The sequence below is a fragment of the Lissotriton vulgaris genome, chromosome 4_1 (assembly GCF_964263255.1).
Source record: "Lissotriton vulgaris chromosome 4_1, aLisVul1.2, whole genome shotgun sequence".
NCBI classification, from domain to species: Eukaryota; Metazoa; Chordata; class Amphibia; order Caudata; family Salamandridae; genus Lissotriton; species Lissotriton vulgaris.
In genome coordinates, this window is record NC_141691.1 from 1354226392 (window position 1) to 1354253826 (window position 27435).

Consider the following 27435-nt stretch of genomic DNA (forward strand, 5'->3'; position numbering starts at 1 on the left):
CATCCTTGAACCGATATATACATTAATGGTTTCTGCTGAGAATAATTTGATAAAGTAACCGTCCTACATTGGCGTTTCTACGCAGCCATTTTCAATACACTTTTCTCTTCCCAGAGAGTAAGTTACAAACTCTGTATCATAGCAGGGGTGGAAGAAAGGGTACAGGACAGTGCAAGGCCACAAGGCATTGCAGCCACTCATCTTTAGTAATGAAGGCCAACCACAATGTTCCACTCTCCTAAGGTAGAGACAACTGTAGGCCAACCATGATAGGAAGGAAATATGGTCCAAGCATATTTACTGACTAAAAGGTACAAAGAGGTTTGTAGAGAAGAGGGGTAAATCAGAAAATATATCTGTATATGGTGGAAATGAGCTTGGTGAAGATGACTGTATACATAAGATTACATTAGTGCGAGTATCTTTAAAAACACATTATTAATTATATACAGAGTGCTTGGTCAATCCAAAATGGATGTTAGTGCAAAATATAGACGCCCTTTTTAGAGTTCAATGGGTGGCCTACAGGCAGCAGAGAGATGTCCTCCATTGCCCTGTTAGAAGACCACCCACCCTAACCAAGGATCCCCAAGAGGAAGGGGAATTACTGTGCCTTCAGTGGGGCCGTTGTGGCTCCACTAAAGGCACAGAAGCTTTGTCCACTCAGCAGAACTTTTTGTTTTGCAAAAACAATTTTCAGAAGCAGGATTTTTTTTATATAAAATAACAAAAATATATAGTGTTCTGAACTAGTGGGAATTTTTTTTACCAGTGGGCGGACGTCATCTCTTTGGTTTCCTGTTTTGGACTCCCAGGCTAACCCTGGTGGTCCCAAAAATGAAGAAATGTACAGCAGAATTTTCGCCCTTAATAGAGTGGGCGCTCTAACGTACATTGACCAATGGCCCAGTGCCAGACGAGTCATTGGTGAAAGGCTTCTGCTGGCAGGTTCCATTGTTGGAAACATGCTGCTTCCCTCCCTCTAAACTGAGTGTGGAAGTTCAAGTTTGATGGATGGGACATCATTGCTTTTTGACGGCTGTTTCACATCTTCCAAACTCTAAATGAGTCCCAGATTCCTGTACACCTGCAAGTCCTAAATAGGAAAGATAAGCGGGCATCAATGTGGACAGAGTCCATTCTAGTAAGTAAGATATTATAATGCCCATGTTTATTATGTGTAGGCCTCATTGGTACAGAATGAAGGAAGATTTTTAATTCTCATTTATATGAAATCAACGACAGAGAGGCAGCTTGAGAGAGACTGGAAAAGAGTTCCAAGCAGAGGAGACTGTAGAAAATTCCTTCAATGAAGCATTCGCCCTAAGAACAATATGAATTTCAAGGTAGAGAGAGACATTTGTCTAAGTGGACTGAGATATTTAAATGCACATGCGCAGAAGTGCCAATAGATAACGACTGTATCAGCCTAACAGAAGAAGGGGAATTCCCCTTGTGTAAAATATACAACCTACTACCATGCATATAAAGGCAGAAGGCACATATCACCTTTCTCCAGGAAACGCACCCCAGAAAGGCAGAAGGTCAAGCATTGTAAAAAAGATAGTTAAGGAGAGTGTACTACACAATATATTCAAAATTCACCCATGGCGTGCTGAAATGGATTCGGCCAGGCACATCATTTCAACCCCATCTTGAATTTCTAGATACTGAAGGCAGATACATAATACTGATGGGCAGATTGGAGGGAAAGGATATTGCTTCTATAAACATATATGCTCCAAATGTGGAACAACAGGCCTTTCTGGATGGATTGGCTCACCATGTCAAGTATTTCAAGTACCTGTCCAAACTGTAGCTTCCACAGGAGCCGATGTAAATTCCTCAATTCCCAACTTCCCTACCCGCGAGTATAGCTCTCACGAGTAGGCGAGAAGGGGAAAGGGGAGTTGGAGTGAGAAAGAGAGACTGCACTGCTTCTTGTTCTTTGGACCGGGTTCTACCTTCTTCTTGTGATGAACCCTGTAACAAACACAGTCATGCATTCACAGAAAACTACCCTTATTCTATCTCTATCTTAATGCTGTAATAATGTGTACCTGTCTTCCACAGTGTGATTGCTGCTCTCTTGTAGATTCAGTTTGAGTATTTTTGAATCTTGGTCAATTCTATTATGTTTTGGGTGTCTTGCAGTCTTGTAATATTCTGTAAAGTAAATAACATGTAATCTTTGCCAAGAAATATTCCCTACCTCCCTTTAACCTTAAGTTACCTTGCTACACCAGTATCATGTGTTGTACTTTTTCAGGATGATTTATATTCTTGTCCTTTACTGATATAGTAGAACTAATTGATCGTTTTATTTTTCTCTTGCAGCGAAGAAGACCAGGTCGTGTGTTGGTAAGTACAATTATATATATATAATTATATCTACGTTCTTTACTGTCTTAACTCTCTTGTTGGTCTGTATTCAACTAACTTTTCTTTCAAGAATAGCAGGACTTGTTAACAACTATAAGTCTTTCTCAAGGTCTTTTTATCTGAATTGTAGATTATTTCTCTTCTTTATTTGTTTCAGTTCATTACTTCATGAATCAGATTATATCTTCAATTTAGACTAACACTCATCCTTCTGCAACTCTTTCTGTCAACTCTACTCATTTCTGAATTTGAGTATCAAAGAATTGACTTCAACAAAAATTGCCAAAAGCTGTCAAAGAAATATAACTCGCTTTCTATGACGCTTAAATACTAGAGAATGCAGCTCAAATGAGAAAATACGCTGTCACTTAGCTGTCTGCTTCAGGCTCCCTCCTTACGAATCCCAAATTAACAGAATTTCTTCAATAGACAACAGCGCGCAGGAAAGGCACTGTTGTCCCCTCAAAATCACCATTGAAGTGCGCAGTTAGTTTCACAAACGAGAGCTTTCACAGCTGCAATCGCTCGCGAAAAGATAAACTAGACTGCTAACCTCCTTTGTGATCGGGTTGCAGCCATCTTGGAATTCCGCGGCCAACCACCCGATAATAATCTCAGTAAACGGCTAACCAAGGTCAGCGAAATGACTCTTCGTAAGTTGCCATAACGAAGTAAGGTGGGCAAAGGTCTTCCCAGAGAGTAAGTTACAAACTCTGTATCATAGCAGGGGTGGAAGAAAGGGTACAGGACAGTGCAAGGCCACAAGGCATTGCAGCCACTCATCTTTAGTAATGAAGGCCAACCACAATGTTCCACTCTCCTAAGGTAGTGAGGGGTGTAAGAGCCAGCAAGTACAATTGTAGGCCAACAATGATAGGAAGGAAATATGGTCCAAGCACATTTACTGACTAAAAGGTACAAAGAGGTTTGTAGAGAAGAGGGGTACATCAGAAAATATATCTGTATATGGTTGAAATGAGCTTGGTGAAGATGACTGTATAGATAAGATTACATTAGTGCGAGTATCTTTAAAAACACATTATTAATTATATACAGAGTGCTTGGTCAATCCAAAATGGATCGTAGTGCAAAATATAGACGCCCTTTTTAGAGTTCAATGGGTGGCCTACAGGGCAGCAGAGAGATGTCCTCCATTGCCCTGTTAGAAGACCACCCACCCTAACCAAGGATCCCCAAGAGGCAGGGGAATTACTGTGCCTTCAGTGGGGCCGTTGTGGCTCCAATAAAGGCACAGAAGCTTTGTCCACTCAGCAGAACTTTTTGTTTTGCAAAAACTATTTTCAGAAGCAGGATTTTTTTTATTTAAAATAACAAAAATATATAGTGCTCTGAACTAGTGGGAGTTTTTTTTTTACCAGTGGGCAGACGTCATCTCTTTGGTTTCCTGATTTGGACTCCCAGGCTAACCCTGGTGGTCCCAAAAATGAAGAAATGTACAGCAGAATTTTCGCCCTTAATAGAGTGGGCGGTCTAACGTACATTGACCAATGGCCCAGTGCCAGACGAGTCATTGGTGAAAGTTTTCTGCTGGCAGGCTCCATTGTTGGAAACATGCTGCTTCCCTCCCTCTAAACTGAGTGTGGAAGTTCAAGTTTGATGGATGGGACATTATTGCTTTTTGACGGCTGTTCCACATCTTCCAAACTCTAAATGAGTCCCAGATTCCTGTACACCTGCAAGTCCTAAATAGGAAAGATAAGCGGGCATCAATGTGGACAGAGTCCATTCTAGTAAGTAAGATATTATAATGCCCATGTTTATTATGTGTAGGCCTCATTGGTACAGAATGAAGGAAGATTTTTAATTCTCATTTATATGAAATCAACGACAGAGAGGCAGCTTGAAAGAGACTGGAAAAGAGTTCCAAGCAGAGGAGACTCTGTAGAAAATTCCTTCAATGAAGCATTCGCCCTAAGAACAATATGAATTTCAAGGTAGAGAGAGACATTTGTCTAAGTTGACTGAGATATTTAAATGCACATGTGCAGAAGTGCCGATAGATAACGACTGTATCAGCCTAACAGAAGAAGGGGAATTCCCCTTGTGTAAAATATACAAACTACTACCATGCATATAAAGGCAGAAGGCACATATCACCTTTCTCCAGGAAACGCACCCCAGAAAGGCAGATGGTCAAGCATTGTAAAAAAGATAGTTAAGGAGAGTGTACTACACAATATATTCAAAATTCACCCATGGCGTGCTGAAATGGATTCGGCCAGGCACATCATTTCAACCCCATCTTGAATTTCTAGATACTGAAGGCAGATACATAATACTGAAGGGCAGATTGGAGGGGAAGGATATTGCTTCTATAAACAAATATGCTCCAAATGTGGAACAAGAGGCCTTTCTGGATGGATTGGCTCACCATGTCAAGTATTTCAAGTACCTGTCCAAACTGTAGCTTCCACAGGAGCCGATGTAAATTCCTCAATTCCCAACTTCCCTACCCGCGAGTATAGCTCTCACGAGTAGGCGAGAAGAGAAAGGGGAGTTGGAGTGAGAAAGAGAGACTGCACTGCTTCTTGTTCTTCGGACCGGATTCTACCTTGTTCTTGTGATGAACCCTGTAACAAACACAGTCATGCATTCACAGAAAACTACCCTTATTCTATCTCTATCTTAATGCTGTAATAATGTGTACCTGTCTTCCACAGTGTGATTGCTGCTCTCTTGTAGATTCAGTTTGAGTATTTTTGAATCTTGGTCAATTCTATTATGTTTTGGGTGTCTTGCAGTCTTGTAATATTCTGTAAAGTAAATAACATGTAATCTTTGCCAAGAAATTTTCCCTACCTCCCTTTAACCTTAAGTTACCTTGCTAAACCAGTATCATGTGTTGTACTTTTTCAGGATGATTTATATTCTTGTCCTTTACTGATATAGTAGAACTAATTGATTGTTTTATTTTTCTCTTGCAGCGAAGAAGACCAGGTCGTGTGTTGGTAAGTACAATTATTTATATATAATTATATCTACGTTCTTTACTGTCTTAACTCTCTTGTTGGTCTGTATTCAACTAACTTTTCTTTCAAGAATAGCAGGACTTGTTAACAACTATAAGTCTTTCTCAAGGTCTTTTTATCTGAATTGTAGATTATTTCTCTTCTTTATTTGTTTCAGTTCATTACTTCATGAATCAGATTATATCTTCAATTTAGACTAACACTCATCCTTCTGCAACTCTTTCTGTAAACTCTACTCATTTCTGAATTAGAGTATCAAAGAATTGACTTCAACAAAAATTGCCAAAAGCTGTCAAAGAAATATAACTCGCTTTCTATGACGCTTAAATACTAGAGAATGCAGCTCAAATGAGAAAATACGCCGACACTTAGCTGTCTGCTTCAGGCTCTCTCCTTACAAATCCCAAATTAACAGAATTTCTTCAATAGACAACAGCGCGCAGGAAAGGCACTGTTGTCCCCTCAAAATCACCATTGAAGTGCGCAGTTAGTTTTGCAAACGAGAGCTTTCACAGCTGCAATCGCTCGCGAAAAGATAAACTAGACTGCTAACCTCCTTTGTGATCGGGTTGCAGCCATCTTGGAATTCCGCGGCCAACCACCCGATAATAATCTCAGTAAACGGCTAACCAAGGTCAGCGAAATGACTCTTCGTAAGTTGCCATAACGAAGTAAGGTGGGCAAAGGTCTTCCCAGAGAGTAAATTACAAACTCTGTATCATAGCAGGGGTGGAAGAAAGGGTACAGGACAGTGCAAGGCCACAAGGCATTGCAGCCACTCATCTTTAGTAATGAAGGCCAACCACAATGTTCCACTCTCCTAAGGTAGTGAGGGGTGTAAGAGCCAGCAAGTACAATTGTAGGCCAACAATGATAGGAAGGAAATATGGTCCAAGCACATTTACTGACTAAAAGGTACAAAGAGGTTTGTAGAGAAGAGGGGTACATCAGAAAATATATCTGTATATGGTTGAAATGAGCTTGGTGAAGATGACTGTATAGATAAGATTACATTAGTGCGAGTATCTTTAAAAACACATTATTAATTATATACAGAGTGCTTGGTCAATCCAAAATGGATCGTAGTGCAAAATATAGACGCCCTTTTTAGAGTTCAATGGGTGGCCTACAGGGCAGCAGAGAGATGTCCTCCATTGCCCTGTTAGAAGACCACCCACCCTAACCAAGGATCCCCAAGAGGCAGGGGAATTACTGTGCCTTCAGTGGGGCCGTCGTGGCTCCAATAAAGGCACAGAAGCTTTGTCCACTCAGCAGAACTTTTTGTTTTGCAAAAACAATTTTCAGAAGCAGGATTTTTTTTATTTAAAATAACAAAAATATATAGTGCTCTGAACTAGTGGGAGTTTTTGTTTTACCAGTGGGCGGACGTCATCTCTTTGGTTTCCTGATTTGGACTCCCAGGCTGACCCTGGTGGTCCCAAAAATGAAGAAATGTACAGCAGAATTTTCGCCCTTAATAGAGTGGGCGGTCTAACGTACATTGACCAATGGCCCAGTGCCAGACGAGTCATTGGTGAAAGTTTTCTGCTGGCAGGCTCCATTGTTGAAAACATGCTGCTTCCCTCCCTCTAAACTGAGTGTGGAAGTTCAAGTTTGATGGATGGGACATCATTGCTTTTTGACGGCTGTTCCACATCTTCCAAACTCTAAATGAGTCCCAGATTCCTGTACACCTGCAAGTCCTAAATAGGAAAGATAAGCGGGCATCAATGTGGACAGAGTCCATTCTAGTAAGTAAGATATTATAATGCCCATGTTTATTATGTGTAGGCCTCATTGGTACAGAATGAAGGAAGATTTTTAATTCTCATTTATATGAAATCAACGACAGAGAGGCAGCTTGAAAGAGACTGGAAAAGAGTTCCAAGCAGAGGAGACTCTGTAGAAAATTCCTTCAATTAAGCATTCGCCCTAAGAACAATATGAATTTCAAGGTAGAGAGAGACATTTGTCTAAGTTGACTGAGATATTTAAATGCACATGTGCAGAAGTGCCGATAGATAACGACTGTATCAGCCTAACAGAAGAAGGGGAATTCCCCTTGTGTAAAATATACAAACTACTACCATGCATATAAAGGCAGAAGGCACATATCACCTTTCTCCAGGAAACGCACCCCAGAAAGGCAGAAGGTCAAGCATTGTAAAAAAGATAGTTAAGGAGAGTGTACTACACAATATATTCAAAATTCACCCATGGCGTGCTGAAATGGATTCGGCCAGGCACATCATTTCAACCCCATCTTGAATTTCTAGATACTGAAGGCAGATACATAATACTGAAGGGCAGATTGGAGGGGAAGGATATTGCTTCTATAAACATATATGCTCCAAATGTGGAACAAGAGGCCTTTCTGGATGGATTGGCTCACCATGTCAAGTATTTCAAGTACCTGTCCAAACTGTAGCTTCCACAGGAGCCGATGTAAATTCCTCAATTCCCAACTTCCCTACCCGCGAGTATAGCTCTCACGAGTAGGCGAGAAGGGGAAAGGGGAGTTGGAGTGAGAAAGAGAGACTGCACTGCTTCTTGTTCTTCGGACCGGATTCTACCTTGTTCTTGTGATGAACCCTGTAACAAACACAGTCATGCATTCACAGAAAACTACCCTTATTCTATCTCTATCTTAATGCTGTAATAATGTGTACCTGTCTTCCACAGTGTGATTGCTGCTCTCTTGTAGATTCAGTTTGAGTATTTTTGAATCTTGGTCAATTCTATTATGTTTTGGGTGTCTTGCAGTCTTGTAATATTCTGTAAAGTAAATAACATGTAATCTTTGCCAAGAAATATTCCCTACCTCCCTTTAACCTTAAGTTACCTTGCTAAACCAGTATCATGTGTTGTACTTTTTCAGGATGATTTATATTCTTGTCCTTTACTGATATAGTAGAACTAATTGATTGTTTTATTTTTCTCTTGCAGCGAAGAAGACCAGGTCGTGTGTTGGTAAGTACAATTATTTATATATAATTATATCTACGTTCTTTACTGTCTTAACTCTCTTGTTGGTCTGTATTCAACTAACTTTTCTTTCAAGAATAGCAGGACTTGTTAACAACTATAAGTCTTTCTCAAGGTCTTTTTATCTGAATTGTAGATTATTTCTCTTCTTTATTTGTTTCAGTTCATTACTTCATGAATCAGATTATATCTTCAATTTAGACTAACACTCATCCTTCTGCAACTCTTTCTGTAAACTCTACTCATTTCTGAATTAGAGTATCAAAGAATTGACTTCAACAAAAATTGCCAAAAGCTGTCAAAGAAATATAACTCGCTTTCTATGACGCTTAAATACTAGAGAATGCAGCTCAAATGAGAAAATACGCCGTCACTTAGCTGTCTGCTTCAGGCTCTCTCCTTACAAATCCCAAATTAACAGAATTTCTTCAATAGACAACAGCGCGCAGGAAAGGCACTGTTGTCCCCTCAAAATCACCATTGAAGTGCGCAGTTAGTTTCGCAAACGAGAGCTTTCACAGCTGCAATCGCTCGCGAAAAGATAAACTAGACTGCTAACCTCCTTTGTGATCGGGTTGCAGCCATCTTGGAATTCCGCGGCCAACCACCCGATAATAATCTCAGTAAACGGCTAACCAAGGTCAGCGAAATGACTCTTCGTAAGTTGCCATAACGAAGTAAGGTGGGCAAAGGTCTTCCCAGAGAGTAAGTTACAAACTCTATATCATAGCAGGGGTGGAAGAAAGGGTACAGGACAGTGCAAGGCCACAAGGCATTGCAGCCACTCATCTTTAGTAATGAAGGCCAACCACAATGTTCCACTCTCCTAAGGTAGTGAGGGGTGTAAGAGCCAGCAAGTACAATTGTAGGCCAACAATGATAGGAAGGAAATATGGTCCAAGCACATTTACTGACTAAAAGGTACAAAGAGGTTTGTAGAGAAGAGGGGTACATCAGAAAATATATCGGTATATGGTTGAAATGAGCTTGGTGAAGATGACTGTATAGATAAGATTACATTAGTGCGAGTATCTTTAAAAACACATTATTAATTATATACAGAGTGCTTGGTCAATCCAAAATGGATCGTAGTGCAAAATATAGACGCCCTTTTTAGAGTTCAATGGGTGGCCTACAGGGCAGCAGAGAGATGTCCTCCATTGCCCTGTTAGAAGACCACCCACCCTAACCAAGGATCCCCAAGAGACAGGGGAATTACTGTGCCTTCAGTGGGGCCGTTGTGGCTCCAATAAAGGCACAGAAGCTTTGTCCACTCAGCAGAACTTTTTGTTTTGCAAAAACAATTTTCAGAAGCAGGATTTTTTTTATTTAAAATAACAAAAATATATAGTGCTCTGAACTAGTGGGAGTTTTTTTTTTACCAGTGGGCGGACGTCATCTCTTTGGTTTCCTGATTTGGACTCCCAGGCTAACCCTGGTGGTCCCAAAAATGAAGAAATGTACAGCAGAATTTTCGCCCTTAATAGAGTGGGCGGTCTAACGTACATTGACCAATGGCCCAGTGCCAGACGAGTCATTGGTGAAAGGCTTCTGCTGGCAGGCTCCATTGTTGGAAACATGCTGCTTCCCTCCCTCTAAACTGAGTGTGGAAGTTCAAGTTTGATGGATGGGACATCATTGCTTTTTGACGGCTGTTCCACATCTTCCAAACTCTAAATGAGTCCCAGATTCCTGTACACCTGCAAGTCCTAAATAGGAAAGATAAGCGGGCATCAATGTGGACAGAGTCCATTCTAGTAAGTAAGATATTATAATGCCCATGTTTATTATGTGTAGGCCTCATTGGTACAGAATGAAGGAAGATTTTTAATTCTCATTTATATGAAATCAACGACAGAGAGGCAGCTTGAAAGAGACTGGAAAAGAGTTCCAAGCAGAGGAGACTCTGTAGAAAATTCCTTCAATGAAGCATTCGCCCTAAGAACAATATGAATTTCAAGGTAGAGAGAGACATTTGTCTAAGTTGACTGAGATATTTAAATGCACATACGCAGAAGTGCCGATAGATAACGACTGTATCAGCCTAACAGAAGAAGGGGAATTCCCCTTGTGTAAAATATACAACCTACTACCATGCATATAAAGGCAGAAGGCACATATCACCTTTCTCCAAGAAATGCACCCCAGAAAGGCAGAAGGTCAAGCATTGTAAAAAAGATAGTTAAGGAGAGTGTACTACACAATATATTCAAAATTCACCCATGGCGTGCTGAAATGGATTCGGCCAAGCACATAATTTCAACCCCATCTTGAATTTCTAGATACTGAAGGCAGATACATAATACTGAAGGGCAGATTGGAGGGGAAGGATATTGCTTCTATAAACATATATGCTCCAAATGTGGAACAACAGGCCTTTCTGGGTGGATTGGCTCACCATGTCAAGTATTTCAAGTACCTGTCCAAACTGTAGCTTCCACAGGAGCCGATGTAAATTCCTCAATTCCCAACTTCCCTACCCGCGAGTATAGCTCTCACGAGTAGGCGAGAAGGGGAAAGGGGAGTTGGAGTGAGAAAGAGAGACTGCACTGCTTCTTGTTCTTCGGACCGGATTCTACCTTGTTCTTGTGATGAACCCTGTAACAAACACAGTCATGCATTCACAGAAAACTACCCTTATTCTATCTCTATCTTAATGCTGTAATAATGTGTACCTGTCTTCCACAGTGTGATTGCTGCTCTCTTGTAGATTCAGGTTGAGTATTTTTGAACCTTGGTCAATTCTATTATGTTTTGGGTGTCTTGCAGTCTTGTAATATTCTGTAAAGTAAATAACATGTAATCTTTGCCAAGAAATATTCCCTACCTCCCTTTAACCTTAAGTTACCTTGCTACACCAGTATCATGTGTTGTACTTTTTCAGGATGATTTATATTCTTGTCCTTTACTGATATAGTAGAACTAATTGATTGTTTTATTTTTCTCTTGCAGCGAAGAAGACCAGGTCGTGTGTTGGTAAGTACAATTATTTATATATAATTATATCTACGTTCTTTACTGTCTTAACTCTCTTGTTGGTCTGTATTCAACTAACTTTTCTTTCAAGAATAGCAGGACTTGTTAACAACTAAAAGTCTTTCTCAAGGTCTTTTTATCTGAATTGTAGATTATTTCTCTTCTTTATTTGTTTCAGTTCATTACTTCATGAATCAGATTATATCTTCAATTTAGACTAACACTCATCCTTCTGCAACTCTTTCTGTAAACTCTACGGGCTCGATTCACAGAATGAACTTACTACTTTTGGCATTCACAGAATGAACTTGCTACTTTTGGCATTCACAGAATGCACTTACTACTTTTGGTATTCACAGAATGAACTTACTCATTTCGGTATTCACAGAAGTTAGGACTACTAACTTTAGGACTCCTAAATGCCTTCTGTGAATACCGAAAGTTTTAAAATTAGGATTTTTCTCAATTTAGTAGTAGTAAAGTTAGGACTACTAACTTTAGGACGCCTAAATGCCTTCTGTGAATACCGAAAGTCTTAAAATTAGGATTTTTCTCAATTTAGTAGTAGTAAAGTTAGGACTACTAACTTTAGGACGCCTAAATGCCTTCTGTGAATACCGAAAGTCTTAAAATTAGGGTGTTTCTCAATTTAGTAGTAGTAAAGTTAGGACTACTAACTTTAGGATGCCTAAATGCCTTCTGTGAATACCTAAAGTCTTAAAATTACGATTTTTCTCAATTTAGTAGTAGTAAAGTTAGGAGTCCTAACTTTACTACTACTAAATTGAGAAAAATCCTAAGAAAGAAAATATAACTCGCTTTCTATGATGCTTAAATATTAGAGAATGCAGCTCAAATGAGAAAATACGCTGTCACTAAGCTGTCTGCTTCAGGCTCTCGCCTTACGAATTCCAAATTAACCGAATTTCTTCAATAGACAACAGCGCCCAGGAAATGCACTGTTGTCCCCTCAAAATCACAGTTGAAGTGCGCAGTTAGTTTTGCGAGCGAGAGCTTTCAGAGCTGCAATCGCTCGCGAAAAGATAAACTAGACCGCTAACCTCCTTTGTGATCGGGTGGTGGCCATCTTGGAATTCCGCAGCCAACCACCCGATAATAATCTCAGTAAACGGCTAACCAAGGTCAGCAAAATGACTCTTCGTAAGTTGCCATAACGAAGTAAGGTGGGCAAAGGTCTAAATAGACCTAAACTTTGTCTAGATTCTAGTCTGATGACTTCACTCCTGACACACCACATTGCAACCACATTGCAATACCCATTATTTATCGAAGGACAATGTAACTGCTTAGTAGGCGTCGCCAGAGACGGGTCCTAACCACCCTTGCCAACAACAGGAATTTATAAAGTCGTTAGGTGAGGGGCAAAAGGCTTATCAATTTCTGGAGGGTGCACAATCTCGATGTCAAAGAGCACTCATTTTACCTTGTCTGCATGACCTGAACGTCAGACTGGATATCTTTTTATGCAATAGTGGAATGAAAATAAGGGTGACTCAGGCTGAATATCTTGGTAAGACTCATTCGGATATTAATCTGCTGTTGTTGACCATTAACTGGAAAATTCACAGAACAGTAATACTGTGGATATAATGGGCATCAAACACAGCAATTCAGAAGATGAGTTTGTAGGAGAGCTTTATAGCAACAGCCCAAACAACATCAGTACACTAACGAACAATCTTTGGAATCCCCCTTCCCAACCCCCAAACATTCCACACAGAACAGAACCTAGGCTATAGATTTATAAGGGATGTAATAGATACATCACCATAAATACCAAATTAGAAACTCAATGTGGAGGCACTCAAGGACCAAGGGGCCGATTCCCAGAACTACACTGAGACAAAATCCTAAACGTACTCCTTTTGGTATTAACAGAAGGCACTTACGATTTTCAACACTACAGTCAACACTTACTGTCAACACTAACGCGCACAACACTCTTTGTAGATACCTATCTAATCAATTTGGATGGCAGAAATATGGACCGAAACATCGACAGTTACATCTTTTTCTTCTTTTTAATATTGTTAAACCCTTAGAGAAAAGGTGTTCACAATTGTGACTAGTAAGAATATTGACTTGTATGAAGGTAGAACTTCCGGTTTCATTGTGTAATGTGATTTTGTTTAACTCTCTATAAATATAACAAATCTGTTTTACAATAACATAAAGCTCTTTTGAATATATACACCTGTGTTTCATGTATACTTTGTGTCTGTACAAGATTAATACATGTTGAAATGATTGTGAAATGTTTATGTGATATGAATACTTTGTGACAGGCAAATCAAGATAGCCGGTCTAGACCCAGGATAACAATTGACACAGAATTAACGTAAAATAAATCCCTTGTAGGCGCCTTTACCTGCTAAAATCTTTTGCCCAAGCCTTCAAGTGTAGACTGGGTTGCACATTGTAATTGATATTCCTTTACTATTCAAGCTACTTATTCTTCCAGTGTGATTCTATACACTTCCTACCCAATCTGGCCCTGGGTACAATTATACTACTATTTTCATCTCCACACCCCTAAGCGACTAAGACTGTGCACACAGTTATGCTACCTGTCTGGTCTGAAACCCAGCCAAGCTATGTGTAGTCGTTCTCTCAGGGCACTGATCCTCTGTGAATTTGTCATTCACACATTGCCTTGGTGGAGCTCTGTAGCAACCATTTGAGTTTTTTTTGTCTAGTTCAGTACAAAGCAAAGGTTATAATGGACAAGTCATCAAGGATGCAGTACTCCACTGGTACGGTTTACTTTCTGAGAGTTGTAATCCTGGTTCAGCTCATTTTCGTGGACCCAATTAAATGGACTGCTATCTGTACAAGAAAAAACAAGTATTGGAGCACGACGTCCTCAGTGACATGGAGACATCACGATAATACTATCCTTCTTTTGAGGTCTAACCAACAGACAGCTGTAGCTTCTAAGGGAAGACACCCAGGTACCAACACTACACAAAATACATACATACAGTGCAAACTTGTGGTCATCAATCTTCAAGCATTGACCATTACGTGTTCTTGGTGGTCTAGTAGCTATCATTCACTGGGTGGGCTGTATTTAAACCTGTGGTAGTTTGTGGAACGTTACAGGGAGCTTCAAATAGTCTCATGTAGTAAGCTCTTCACTGTTCTGCCCCCATCACTGTCTCTATGCTGCACAAAGATAACCCTGCAAATCACCAGGGCACAGCATGGCCTCTGCTGCCATCCTCTGCTGCCTCTGTGCCGCACAAAGACACCACAGTAAATCACCAGGGCACAGCATGGCCTCTGCTGCCATCCTTTGCTGCCTCTGTGCCGCACAAAGATAACCCAGCAAATCGCCAGGACACAACATGGCCTCTGCTGCCTTCCTTTGCTGCCTTACACCACCCAATCCGTGAGTTTAGAACTGTTTGTTGTTTTGGCTTTGCCAGTGTTTGCTGAATCGTATCACATGCGTTGGCAAAGGCAAACCATTCCAAAATGGCCGCCGTACATACACATACATACACAGTGGCCATCCTGTAACAGATTTTCTTATGATTTTTGAAAAAAACATCATAAGATGATCGCCCTATGTGTGTGCACATGCACAGTGGCAATATTGTAGAGGATTTTCATAACTATATGAATATCCACTACAAGATTACTGGAGCATATCGACTTTGCACAGTGGCCATTTTGTGATGGATTTTCAAAAAACATTTAAAACATCCATTACAAGCCGTGCATGAGTGCATTCTCTGAGCTACCTGGGGATGTTAAAAAGTGAGAACGTCACTAGTTTAGCTGTCAGTAGCAAAATAGAGACCTATTGGCTTTACCGATGCTTGTTTCAATGTAAACAGTGACAAAGACAATAGGCCTAAATCTAATATGCTAGCACATGCAAACAATATTTGAGCGTGCTTGTTTCTGCCTTTGTTAGCACAATATAGCCAGAAAAAAGGGCTTGGTCAAGGCTTGTGCGTTACTTCAGATACGAACATTCATGCATTTAAAGTGGAAATTGGATGAAACAATGTAGATTAAATTATATTCGATATAAGGGGTTCCACTGGGAACCCATCTTAAACATGTGCTAGGCTTGGATAGCCGAAACCGAGAAGTGCATGCAAAGCTGCAAACATACATCCAAAAGTTATCATTGCATATAAAGCTGCAAATATACATTCAACAGTTATCAATAAGCCCAGCTGAGCTAGTAATTATTCCATTACACTATCGACACAAAACGCAAGGCACATTTTCATGTTTATTAGAAGTTTTATTGGATCTCAAATAGGTGTTTGTTTGAGTGTGGTGTGAATTAGAGACTATAAGAAATCCAGAGTTATGTACTGTATTAGAACATTATCAGATCTTATTGGACCCCCGAATTTTAAGTCATTTTAAATTAATTGTTTTAATCTCTTATTACAGTCATCTCTATTACTCAATTTGTGTCATGTTTTAAATTGGAAATGTTTTTTTTTTTAAACCAATCAATAAAGATTAATATTATTGTGAGTGTGGCTGGGGCAGAAGTTATATTGTGGCTATGTGCTGGTGGACAGTGCTATTGTGCTTTTAGAAATTAATGCTCCGTTCTGCTCAAGCAGGATTGTTACAGTGTTGCTGGCAAATGTCCAAATATTTTCATGGCGGGAAATATAGCAGGCAGACGATTTCACTTTGAAGCTTGCATCTCACTGACATAGTCAGGGCATTTTAGACATTTACAGCAGGCTTCAGAACAGGGAGCATTATCATGTTGCTGAATACATGAGTGTTTGGTCTAAAAAGACAGAGCACAAACAAGCCCTCAACAGAGGTCTACAAAGGGGACGGAAACTCAGAATTCTTAATGTGCTTGATGGCTGAATGGATCGTTAACACTGTGCAATTTACACGTCTTGAAAACATATTTCAATGTGTAATCTCAAACTATTTTCATTTTCAGTTCTGTGAATAACATTCAACCTAAAACTCTGTTGAATGTTTAGTCATTTGTAAAAATAACAAATGGCATTAGTACTTACCTGATTGGACCGATTCTGGCATGCTTTCATATTTTCGCTGTCGCAGTTCAATGTTACTTCTATAAAAAAACAGAAAAACGCAAATTTTTTATACACCAGCTAGTACAGAGACAAGCAATATGAAATGCATTAAAAAGAAAAAATACGAAACATAAAAGACTGAATTGACGATCAGCACAAAAAAAACACATAATAATTAACTGAACATGAAGCACCGGCAACAAAGAAAAGAACGAAATAATATAGAGTTTAAGCCATAATGAGGAATGATAGGAAACCAAGAGAAAAATAAGCAGGTATTTGAAAGAGGTATAGTCACAAGAGAGGGTTTTCAGAAAGTAGGAAGTGTTGGTGCTCAGCTAAATTTGTGTGTGTGTAAATGACGTTATAAGTAGATATGGTGCTAGCCAGGTAGGGGAGACCCCTGTAACCCCTATGTGTGTGTGGGAAAATCCCACAACAACATCGTACTACTAAGTCCTGGGCACTCACATACAAGAGTAATTAGAACAATTCACAAAATGTAAGTCCATAGGAAAAATCAATTAAATAAAAGTCGCAGAGGAGCTGTTTCTTGTTTCTTTTATCTTTCTTTGAGTTGTCAATCAATCAGCATAGAACAACCAGCCGACACGTGTTTCGTCAGGGAAAAGTGGACCCCGGACTCTTCAGGGCTGTGCTGGTGTAAGCAAGGCGACGTAATCGAGATGCCGGTGATAATTCCAACCCGGCAGGTCTGTACCGCTGGGTGTGTGGGAACTTGCCCAATCTGTTGGGTGATCTGAGACCACGGTTGAGGGATTTACATGGAGCCACAGTAGTACACATGTCTTCCAATGTGTTAAATTTGAGTAGAATGGTGAGCTGTATTCCCAGGCTTCACATCAAATTCACGTGAGAGAGGGAAGGTTAAAACGAAGACATAGATATGTGTCAAAGCTAGTTATTGGAATAGTACAGGAAATGTCCTCCGCGGCTCGCCTCCAGAGTTTGCAAACTTAGTTTGGTGTGTGTGCAAATCCTGCATTGCCAATCTCTGATGAGTTGCAGCTACTACTGCTGAAACAAGGCCAATGAAGGTACCTATGGGTGAGGCAGACTGGCTTTAAGGGCAGGTCTGGCCTTAGCACTGTTGGTGCCCTGTGCATTAATGTTTGTTAGTGCCCCCCAATGACCACCTCTGCCATGTAGTCCCTCACTACCACCCTTTAAAAGTGTCCCTCAAGTCTCTATAACCACACTTTCTCTCAGATGCATTTAAAACCTTAGCTGCTTTGGAACGTCCAGCTCCAGTGCTGAACGTTCCATTGCGCAGGTGCAGTTGGAACGTCCAACGGCAGCACTCCCGAGGTAGTGGTGCCGTCGGCCGCTGGACGGGCGCAGCGCTTAAGGGTTAATTTGATTTGCAGCATAACTCATACCATTATAGGGTTTCAGAACACTTTACATTACACACACATTACACAGAGACAATCAATATGTGTGTAAATCACTGTATAGAAAATGTTACATACGATTAAGGACTACAAGGTGTAGGAGTCACATGACAACCATACTAGTAGGCCATATAATTTAATAGTGATTGGTCTGGGGAAACACAACCTCAGAATTTAAAATGTAATACCATGGTTGGGAGTTCTCTTTAATAATCAGAATTTATTTCTGTCCAAAAGAACACTTTTTGCAACATTAAGCTAATCAAAGACTGGGGGAAAAACATAACTCTCTAATTTATACATTGCAGTTTGTATGCAGCTCTTAGATGACAGTTAATAACTCACTGTTCTGTGTTAGGATTGTAACTTATAAATATGCAAGTAACACAAAGTTTGCTCTGACAAAAGCAGTAGCCAACTAACCTATTTACATTATGTGCACTTTATGATCGGCATGGTACATGTTCTTTGCAGCAGGCACATTAACCCTCTGAGCTAACTTTCCATGAGTCAAAACTTCCACTAGACAAAAGAAGGAAAAGACAGAGTCCTGTTGATTTTCTGCCGCCCGCCCGTCCTCGAGCGCCAGGAACGCCAAACTTTATTCATAGGCGATGGCGATTTCTTGCATCCCAGGACGCATTTTCAAAATACAAAAGTAGGGGAACTGAATCCTTGGAATTAAAGAAGTAAGGGCACAATGTTCCTTGCCAATCCCGCCCACTTCGACCACTGATTGTGTCTAATTCTACCACTGTCCTCATACACTGCATTAGATTGCATCTCATTCTATCACTGTCCTCACACACTGCAATAGATTACATCTCATTTTACCAGTCTTCCTACACTGTGATAGAGTGTGCCTCATTCTATCACTGGTGATAAACAAAAGATCAAACAATGAAACCCAGCTGGACCGGAAGGGTTGAGAGAGCCCTTTCAATGCAAATGGGGTGGAGGGAAACGTCCTCACGAGGTAAATCAATTCAACCGTAAAGTATCCCACCCATGAGCCATTGTTTATATTCTCCCCACCATCTCCACGAATAAAGGGATATCTAGGAGAAAATGGGTGATTTTTAATCTCTAGTTAAGTCCCTAGTCACCCTTTTTATAAATGTTCCCTGAAATACGGTCGAGCCGACCCAGACCTTTAGGAGTCAGGGTGAACCTGATGATTAAGCATGACACTACTAGAGTGTGTGAGGGTTATATATAAAAAAATAATGTTTCCTTCCCCGCAGAAGCCATGCGGAGCTGGCATACCCACGTGGGGTGACCTACCCCTCTACCCCGTGTCCCTTGCATCATATATAATGACCCCCATGACCCTGAACCTTGGTAGGATACTTTTCGGTTGAATTCATACTACCACTGACCTCATACACTGTAATAGATCACATCTCATTCTATCACTGTCCTTATATACTATAATAGATTGTGTTTCATTCGTCTACTGTCCTCATACATTGTAATTGATGGCATCTCATCCTATCACTGTCCTCATACTCTGTAATATATCGCACTTCATTTTTCCACTGTCCTCATGCAATGCACCTCAAATTGTCTCATTTTACCTCTGTCGCCACACACCATGGCGGATTGCACCTCATTCTGTCCCCTAGAACTGCATTTTACCTCAAGGTATCTCACTGCATGTTTACCTCACAATAAGACCTTGTGTGGTGTTTAAGATTCCGCAGAGAGGCTTACGCGACAGGGGCATCTCTCTATAAAACCACATTCTTAGGAAAGTATGCAGTTTTGTTGTGGTTGCCAGGGCTCTGCCTACCTGCCTACCTGCTCAGTCTGCTGACACGCCCCTCATTTATACTCCACTAAAGTGCAGAAAAAAAGTGACAATATGAGGAAAAAGTGCTCTTGAGCAGAAAGGGGTTCTAACTGCACAAACAAGTGTTTTCATAGAGTAGGAGGTGAGGAAAAAGTGTGGAAGAATGGCAACTTTAGTTCAGCTTTTTATCATACCTTTTCCTCTTCTCTTCATTTTATGCTTGCCTCAGGCACTGGCATGATGGTGGGGAAAGCCATTAAAATACCTCCTGGGCCAAGGTGGCGGTTAAGGAGATGGCGGCATTATGAAACGTATTTTGCCCTTCCCTGGGGCTACTGGACAGTCGATATTAACCTCCAGCTCATTACAGGCCGGCCACGGCCATTGTCCACACACTGCCATTCAGCCATATATCAGCCTGAGGTGAGCAGGGGTGCCCGAGTCCAGACTGTCCATACAGGGGGGCTTACATATAAGCAACCATACACGCACTGACAAACACATTAAACATTGGATCTTGGATGACTGAAAGTGTCATTTTTACATCCATATTCCCCATTACTCCTTTTGGACATGGAGCGATACATGGATAGGCAAACGCCCCTGTTGCAGACATGATCTGAGAGGTCTTAGCCTACTGTGTATGCACTATGCAGTGTCTTATAGTTCCTTTACACCTATATAGGATCTGCACGTTTAGACAACATAATCCAAGGGGTTGGTGTCTAGACTGATTCCAGACACCCCCAAAGGATTTGTTAGTCTTTAGACTATCTACCTTTCAGTGCCACTATAAGCCCCCCAACCTTACCAAGTGGCAAATAGTCATATCATAATCTTTATTTCTTGATTAATTAAAATCATTGCAATCACAACATCTTATGTCTCCAAGAAAAACACATTTACATTTAAAACAAAAGGTCTTCTCTTCACATAATACAAAAAACTGTCCCATAAATACAATTTAAAACCTTATCGATAAACCCAAATCTAGCCACCTTACATCTTTAATCACAGAATATTGTTGTACATTATACATTTTAGAGTGATGGTGTGCTTTGCATACTATTTCCATGGATATCACAGAGAACTATTATTGACCACTAAACATTCACTTCCCCTTCCTTTCAAAGTGCTAATGTGCAAAAAGTGCATCAGTTTGCTGCGATGGTAACCCAGCTGTTATTACATTTCAAACTAATACCATAGTAACAAAAATATTTAAGTAATAACATGTATTAGCCATTAAAACTAATAGCACCAAGGCCATACAAATAGAGGGGATCTGCCCTATATTAGACATGTTTCAACTGCCATTAAAAATGTTACCAGTTGACATAGTAGTGGAACCGATTCACCAGACAATGACATGATTAATGCCTGTTGAGCAGATCTCACACCACTCAGCAGAAAATATGGTCTCAAAACTAAACGTCTAAGATTAATCAGCTGCGGGCATACACATATTATATGTACAAGAGTCTTCTGTCACATCCACAAAATCTACAATTAGAATCCGGCCACTGTTTGATCCAAGATCGAGTGCCCTCCTTTGTTGGGTTTATACCCATATGCAGCGTTAAAAACATTTTTTTTAACTTTACAGAAAAGAAAACATTTAAAAGTGGCTGAAGTCGCGGGGATTGGTATGAATTGATCACGTACCATGCATAGTTTTTTTTAGCTAATGTAATTTTATCCAATTTAAACGATACAACTTTGATATGCTTTTTTAAAATTAATTTATAGTTGGGCATTTTCAGAGCTGACAATTCAATTTGCAGGCTGATATCTCGTAGGGATGTTAAAATATAAGCTCTCCATTTCGCAGTGTAAGCAGATTTATGTCTTTGGAGACCGAATTCCAATCTAATTGCTGCTTGACACACTGACCTGGCAATTCTAAAGGTCGCTTTAAAAACCTTAACAATCAGTAAGTCAAACACCTTCACATCTTTTCCTCTAGTAATCGGAGAACCATAAATGAGGGTAGGTTGTAACTTGGCTTTGATTACTTTAAGAATAAACTCATATGATTGACAGTTCAGTGTTTTCTTTAAACATATAAAGGCATGGATTAATGTCACAGTCTTGATCCTTAGATCTTTAAGGTGAAATTTAAAAGACATATGATTGTCAAATATCACCCCTAAATATCTATACGTCTTAACCATATCAATTGTACCTGCTCTGGCTTTCCATGGATTAAACGTCTGTTTAACTACACCAATTTTCATCACTTTGGTTTTTTTAACATTCAGTCATCAAAGGCAGTAATAAGTCTTTGTAGGCCGATGGGGGTATGGCTCACAAGAATCGTATCATCAGAATATTGGAGGTAGCTAGTTTGCACTCCCCCATCCTAGGAACATGCCCATTTACAACATCCAAATGCTGTGAAAGATCTGATAAAAATAAATTAAATAAGCAGGGGCAAGAAAACAGCCCTGCTTCAGGCCATTATATGTTCTAATCCTCCTTGATAAGGAGTTACCCTTCCCAATCTTAACTTGAACCCAAGTGTTGGTATACAGAAGAATAATAGCTTTAAGCAATTTCTTTGGCATTCCCAGATCTGACAATTTTTTCCATAATAAATTTCGAGGCACAGAGTCGAAGGCTGCCTTAAGATCAATAAAAGCAATATATAAATTTTGCTTATTCAAGACAGCCTTCTCCGCAAGCAAAGTTAGAGCCAACAAATTAGTGGTAGTGGATTGACCTTTCTGAAAACCTGTTGGACCTGTCAGCCTTGGGGTGGTCTTCCCCAACCTTTTTGCCCTTTTGCCTCCCGTGTTTACCTTACCTTTTGTTGGACTTAGGACTCTGGGAGCCTCACCACTGCTAAACAGTGCTGAGGTGCAGGTGCTCTCCCCTAAATCCTTGTGAGGCTGGCATATCCGCCACAAGCCACTGCTACCGCAGTAAGGCTTACTCCTCCATAGGCTAACATTGGGAACCCCCCCCCCTTATGGGATAATTTCTGACCGGGACCTAATAAGTCTGTCATGTTTGGTCTTGTTGGACTCGGGGCAGGGAACCCTTTTCAATGATATATGGGGTTTGGGCACTACTACGCTAGGGATCCCACTTTTAGAAAGTGGACCTTTTCCTGCCTACACTTAGATTGGGCACTGTAGACTCCCCCCTCCCCTCTGCAAACTGATAACCTGCCTGGGTTGGGAGGTGGGAGTGGTGATTCACACCTTCTCCCCTGGTATGGGCTGTGATGGGCTGCCCACTGTAGCCTTAACGCCTGCCTCTCATCACTGTGACAGCCAGGTCAGGGAAGGCAGAGAACATACTAGAACTCCCTGGACTCTTCCAGAAGCCCCAGACCCTTCCAGAGACTTCCACCACTTTCTAGCCCCTAGACTGAAAGATATATAAGGGAGGGTTCTGGCCTCACTTCTTTGTTACACTGCTGGACCTGGAAGAATCCCTGCTGGAGTGAGGACTGCTGTGCCAGGAAGGATTGCCACTTGGAAGGAGGCTGACTGCTCTAAGGAACTGCTGCCCCAACCTGCTGAGCTGCCCTACTGCCTGCTGATCCTGCCCTGCTAGGGAGACCTAAAGAAACACCTCCAGAGTGTCTCCACCAAGAAGACTAACTGATCCCCTGGACAGTGCGATAACAAGACCAGTAAGAAAATTACAAAGATTGCCCCTGCAACGTTGGGCCTGAGGGCCTGCCTGCCTTCAAGAGGACAGCTACCTCCTATTTCTCCTAACAACTACCTCAGCAGAGCTGGGGGTGGAAACCTACTCTTTATATAACCTCTGAGATCACCGCGGCGGGCCCGAGTCTGAGGCATAGGCAAAGTATCCCCTAAGTCCCTACTGCGTGCCCAGACTCCAGCGTGTTGAAGCTTGCACCCAAAAATCACCGCCGCTGGCCCGGGGGAGAAGTGCTTCACCCCTGGCCTGATTGAACTGTGAGGCGCTGCAGGGGAGGCGATAAGGATAGATGTGGCAGAGGAAGCGCTGTATGCCTGAACATCGCCGCTGCCTGGGGACCCCCATTGAAATGTGAGGCAATGTGAGGGGGAAGCGCTTTGGCAAGGGAGCGTTGGGCGGCCATGGAATCACCACCGCTGGCCCTGACTTTGAGCCTTAATCAAATCACCCCGTGGCGCTGGGCACAGTGTCTGCACTTCACTGGAACCCGCATTTAAACTTTGCGAGATACTGGCCCCGTAATCACCGCCGCGGCCGGGAACCCTGGGCGCGTCATCTCCAGTGTCCGAGAAGCCGTGCAGGGATTGGTGCAACATCAGCCCCAGGCCTCGCTGGGATTGGCTGCAGCCGCCAGGAGCCCCGTCGCGTCATCAGCCTGCTGCTCCCTAATTGCTTGTGCCTCGAGGGCTTCCCCAGCGTCGGCCGGGACGGGAAGAGTTGTCCCGAAGGCTGGAGAGTGCCCCGGAGCAAAGGAGATCTCCCCCGATGACACCGGGCTCGCCCTCCACCCACAGGTAACGGACAGCGTCTAGCTTTAAGCTGCCGTGTGGGGAAGTTGGCGGGAGCGGGTTGTAGACTGCCCTCTGTACGAGCGAGTGACAGGGACTGCCTGCATTACTGTGGGGGAATATTTATTTCTTAATTGCGTGCCAGGCAGACTGTTACCCCTGTTGGGGGCCTGTGAGAAATACCACTGATAGCGCGCCTGCACAGGAGGGAGCGGCGGTACCGGGCCCCCCCAAACGTGACACTCTTGGCCTCTGGTGAGCACACTGGGACCCCTCGCAAGTCTCCTCCCTTTACCAACCAAGCTTAAACACTGAAGCAGCCATGGAACTCTCAGAGCGAGGATCCCTGCACATTAGGGACTGCATCCACATTCAAGTGCTCATAACTCCTGGGGACCGTGTTTACTATCCTGACTTTGAGAACCCGGTGCCTTAAAGGAATCAGAGACTGGCACCTAACTGCGGGTGACCGAGGAAGTGTTGTGCTGGCCCTATCGTTCTTCCACTAACAGACAGTTACAGCTATCCCCAGACATTGGACTGAGACCTGTGATTTTGTATATGGGGAATTCTGACTATTTTGAACTGTGCACCATTTCCAGATCAAGATAGGTTTTTTTGCTTTATATGCGACTGGATTTATCTGACTGCTAATCTTGCCTGGAAACTGGTTTTACCTGCTTTTGGATCTTGCACAACTTATAGATAAAGATACCTACATTTTTATATACAGCCGGTGTAGTGTCTTTTCCTTGTGTGCGTGTTTCACTGGGAACTGTTGGGGTGTTGCACAAATACTTTACACATTGCCTTTGAAGTTACGCCTTCCCGCTCTGCGCCAGGCTACCTTGTCAGAAGTGGTGGTCCCTACTTGAACCAGGGTCCATACCCGAGCCAACAAGAGACCCCGGTTCTAACATTGGTGATCAAGCGGTGGGATAGGACTTGTGCTTCTCCAGTATTAGGGTGTCTTTCATAGATTCACATGCTTGAATATTCCCCGTCGTTGGAGTGGGAGTCCCACTGTAAATAAAATAGCAATAATATACTAATAATATGTATTTATATATAAAACATAACAGATGAAATATACATAGCAAAAAAGGCAGTAAATGCCTAGACATAATTCCTCATAGGAATACATGAACAGAGAAAAAATAATTGTAGCCTATTCCTGTCATTATGTTGGTCCAAACTGTAACCAATCAGGCACCAGCAGCCCTCCAGAACCTTCTCCTCAGAGCTCAGTACCTCAGATTTTCTACCGCACGTCGTGTGTAAGTGTCGGGATTGTAAGCAGCGCAAGAACTAACGCGCGCCACTAACCTTAGATAAATGACCAGCAGAGACGATGAGATGAGAGTCCCCTCGACTCGTCTAAACACAACACCCAGTAGTGATGTACTAGCCACTTTCTGAGCGTGTATTGCGAGAAGCCGGGAGGTGATAAGGTGTAGAAGAGTCGGGGTTAGCGGCATTGCCTTTTGGGTCTGGTCTGAGTTATCCACGAGATCTCGGTTGAGGGACGTACTGCAGCGTGGAGAGACAGAGAGCAGGAGTGAGTACCTTGTCTGACTAATGTCAATCCCCCCTGGCCCGGGTTGCTACACTTACCAGATGTAACACTGTATCGTCATACAGCGTAATTGTGTAGTCCCTAAATCCGAGATAACCAGATACTTTTGAAAGGAAAGTTATCGTCACTTTTCTCAATAGAGTATATATATTTCCCAGAGAAACTCTTCTACCCTCCAGTACTGAAAAGTGCTTTTTGTTTGCGGGCGTTTTGCTCTCAATGATTCTTGGGAACAAACAAGATGTCTAATGGTTCAAAGAAAAGTATATATTGTAAGAACCATTTCTTACTAAGTCTGGAAACTCTGGTGTGATAAAGAAACAATGAACGCGTAACACGCAGGATAGTATCAAGAAAGTAAATAAAGTTTGGAAAGAAGAAGGAGCCCGTTCTTCTTTAATATACTTGCGACTTGCAGCAGGAAAACCTCTTCTCCTCTGACCTCGCAGGCTCTTCGTCGGCGCTGGGCTTGAATCCTCTGACCTCGCAGGCTTTTCGTCGGCGCTGGGTTTCTAGGTCATACATCCGGCGGTGACAACACCTTCCGCCATAACCAAAACTGCAAAAACAATTGTAGGGGAGGTGCTTATATAGGCTCAGCCCCCCTGGCTCTGGGCGCGGTATTTGCACGTCACTGGAACCCCCATTTACACTTTGCGAAATACTGGCCCTGTAATCACCGCTGCGGCCGGGAACCATGGGTGCGTCATCTCCAGCGTCCGAGAAGCCTTGCAGGGATTGGTGCGACGTCAGCCCCAGGCCGCGCTGGGATAGGCTGCAGCCGCCAGGAGTCCCGTTGCGTCATCAGCCTGCCGCTCCTTCATTGGTTGTGCCTCGAGGGCTTCCCCAGCTTCGGCCGGGATGGGAAGAGTTGCCCCGAAGGCTAGAGAATGCCCCGGAGCGAAGTAGAGCTCCCCCGATGACGCCGGGCTCGCCCTCCACCCACAGGTAACGGACAGCGTCTAGCTTTAAGCTGCTGTGTGGGTAAGTTGGCGGGAGTGGGTTGTGAACTGCCCTCTGTACGAGCGAGTGACGGGGACTGCCTGCATTACTGTGGGGGAATATTTCTTTCTTAATTGCGGGCCAGGCAGACTGTTATCCTTCTTGGGTCCTGTGAGAAATACCACCGATAGCGCGCCTGCACAGGAGGGAGCTGTGGTACCGGGCCCCCCCAAACCTGACACTCTCGGCCTCTGGTGAGCACACTGGAACCCCTTGCAAGTCTCCTCCCTTTACCAATCAAGTTTAAACATTGAAGCAGCCACGGAACTCTCAGCGAGGGGGCCCTGCACATTAGGGACTGCATCCCCATTGAAGTGCCTCATGCTCATAACTCCTGGGGACCGTGTTTACCATCCTGCCTTTGGGAACCGGGTGCCTTAATGGGATCAGAGACTGACACCTAACTGCGGGTGACCGAGGAAGTGTTGTGCTGGCCCTATCGTTCTTCTACTAACAGACAGTAACAGCTATCCCCAGACATTGGACTGAGACCTGTGATTTTCTATATGGGGAATTCTGACTATTTTTGAACTGTGCACAATTTCCAGATCAAGATAGGTTTAATTGCTTTATATGCGACTGGATTTATCTGACTGCTAATCTTGCCTGTAAACTGGTTTTACCTGCTTTTGGATCTTGCACAACATATAGACACAGATACTTACATTTTTATATGCAACCGGTCTAGTGTCTTTTCCTTGTGTGCGTGTTTCACTGGGAACTGTTGGGGTGTTGCACAAATACTTTACACATTGCCTCTGAAGTTACGCCTTCCCGCTCTGCGCCAGGCTACC

General features: G+C 42.3%; 1 protein-coding gene across 1 annotated transcript in view; it reads right to left on the reverse strand.

Moving 5' to 3' along the window:
- ADGRE1 (adhesion G protein-coupled receptor E1) overlaps positions 1-27435 on the reverse strand; it is a 273334-nt gene that overhangs the window by 199692 nt on the left and 46207 nt on the right. The window contains exon 4 of the mRNA XM_086917969.1: positions 16370-16428. Within this exon, the coding sequence (XP_086774095.1) occupies positions 16370-16428 (59 nt within the window). The remainder of the gene's footprint in view (positions 1-16369; positions 16429-27435) is intronic.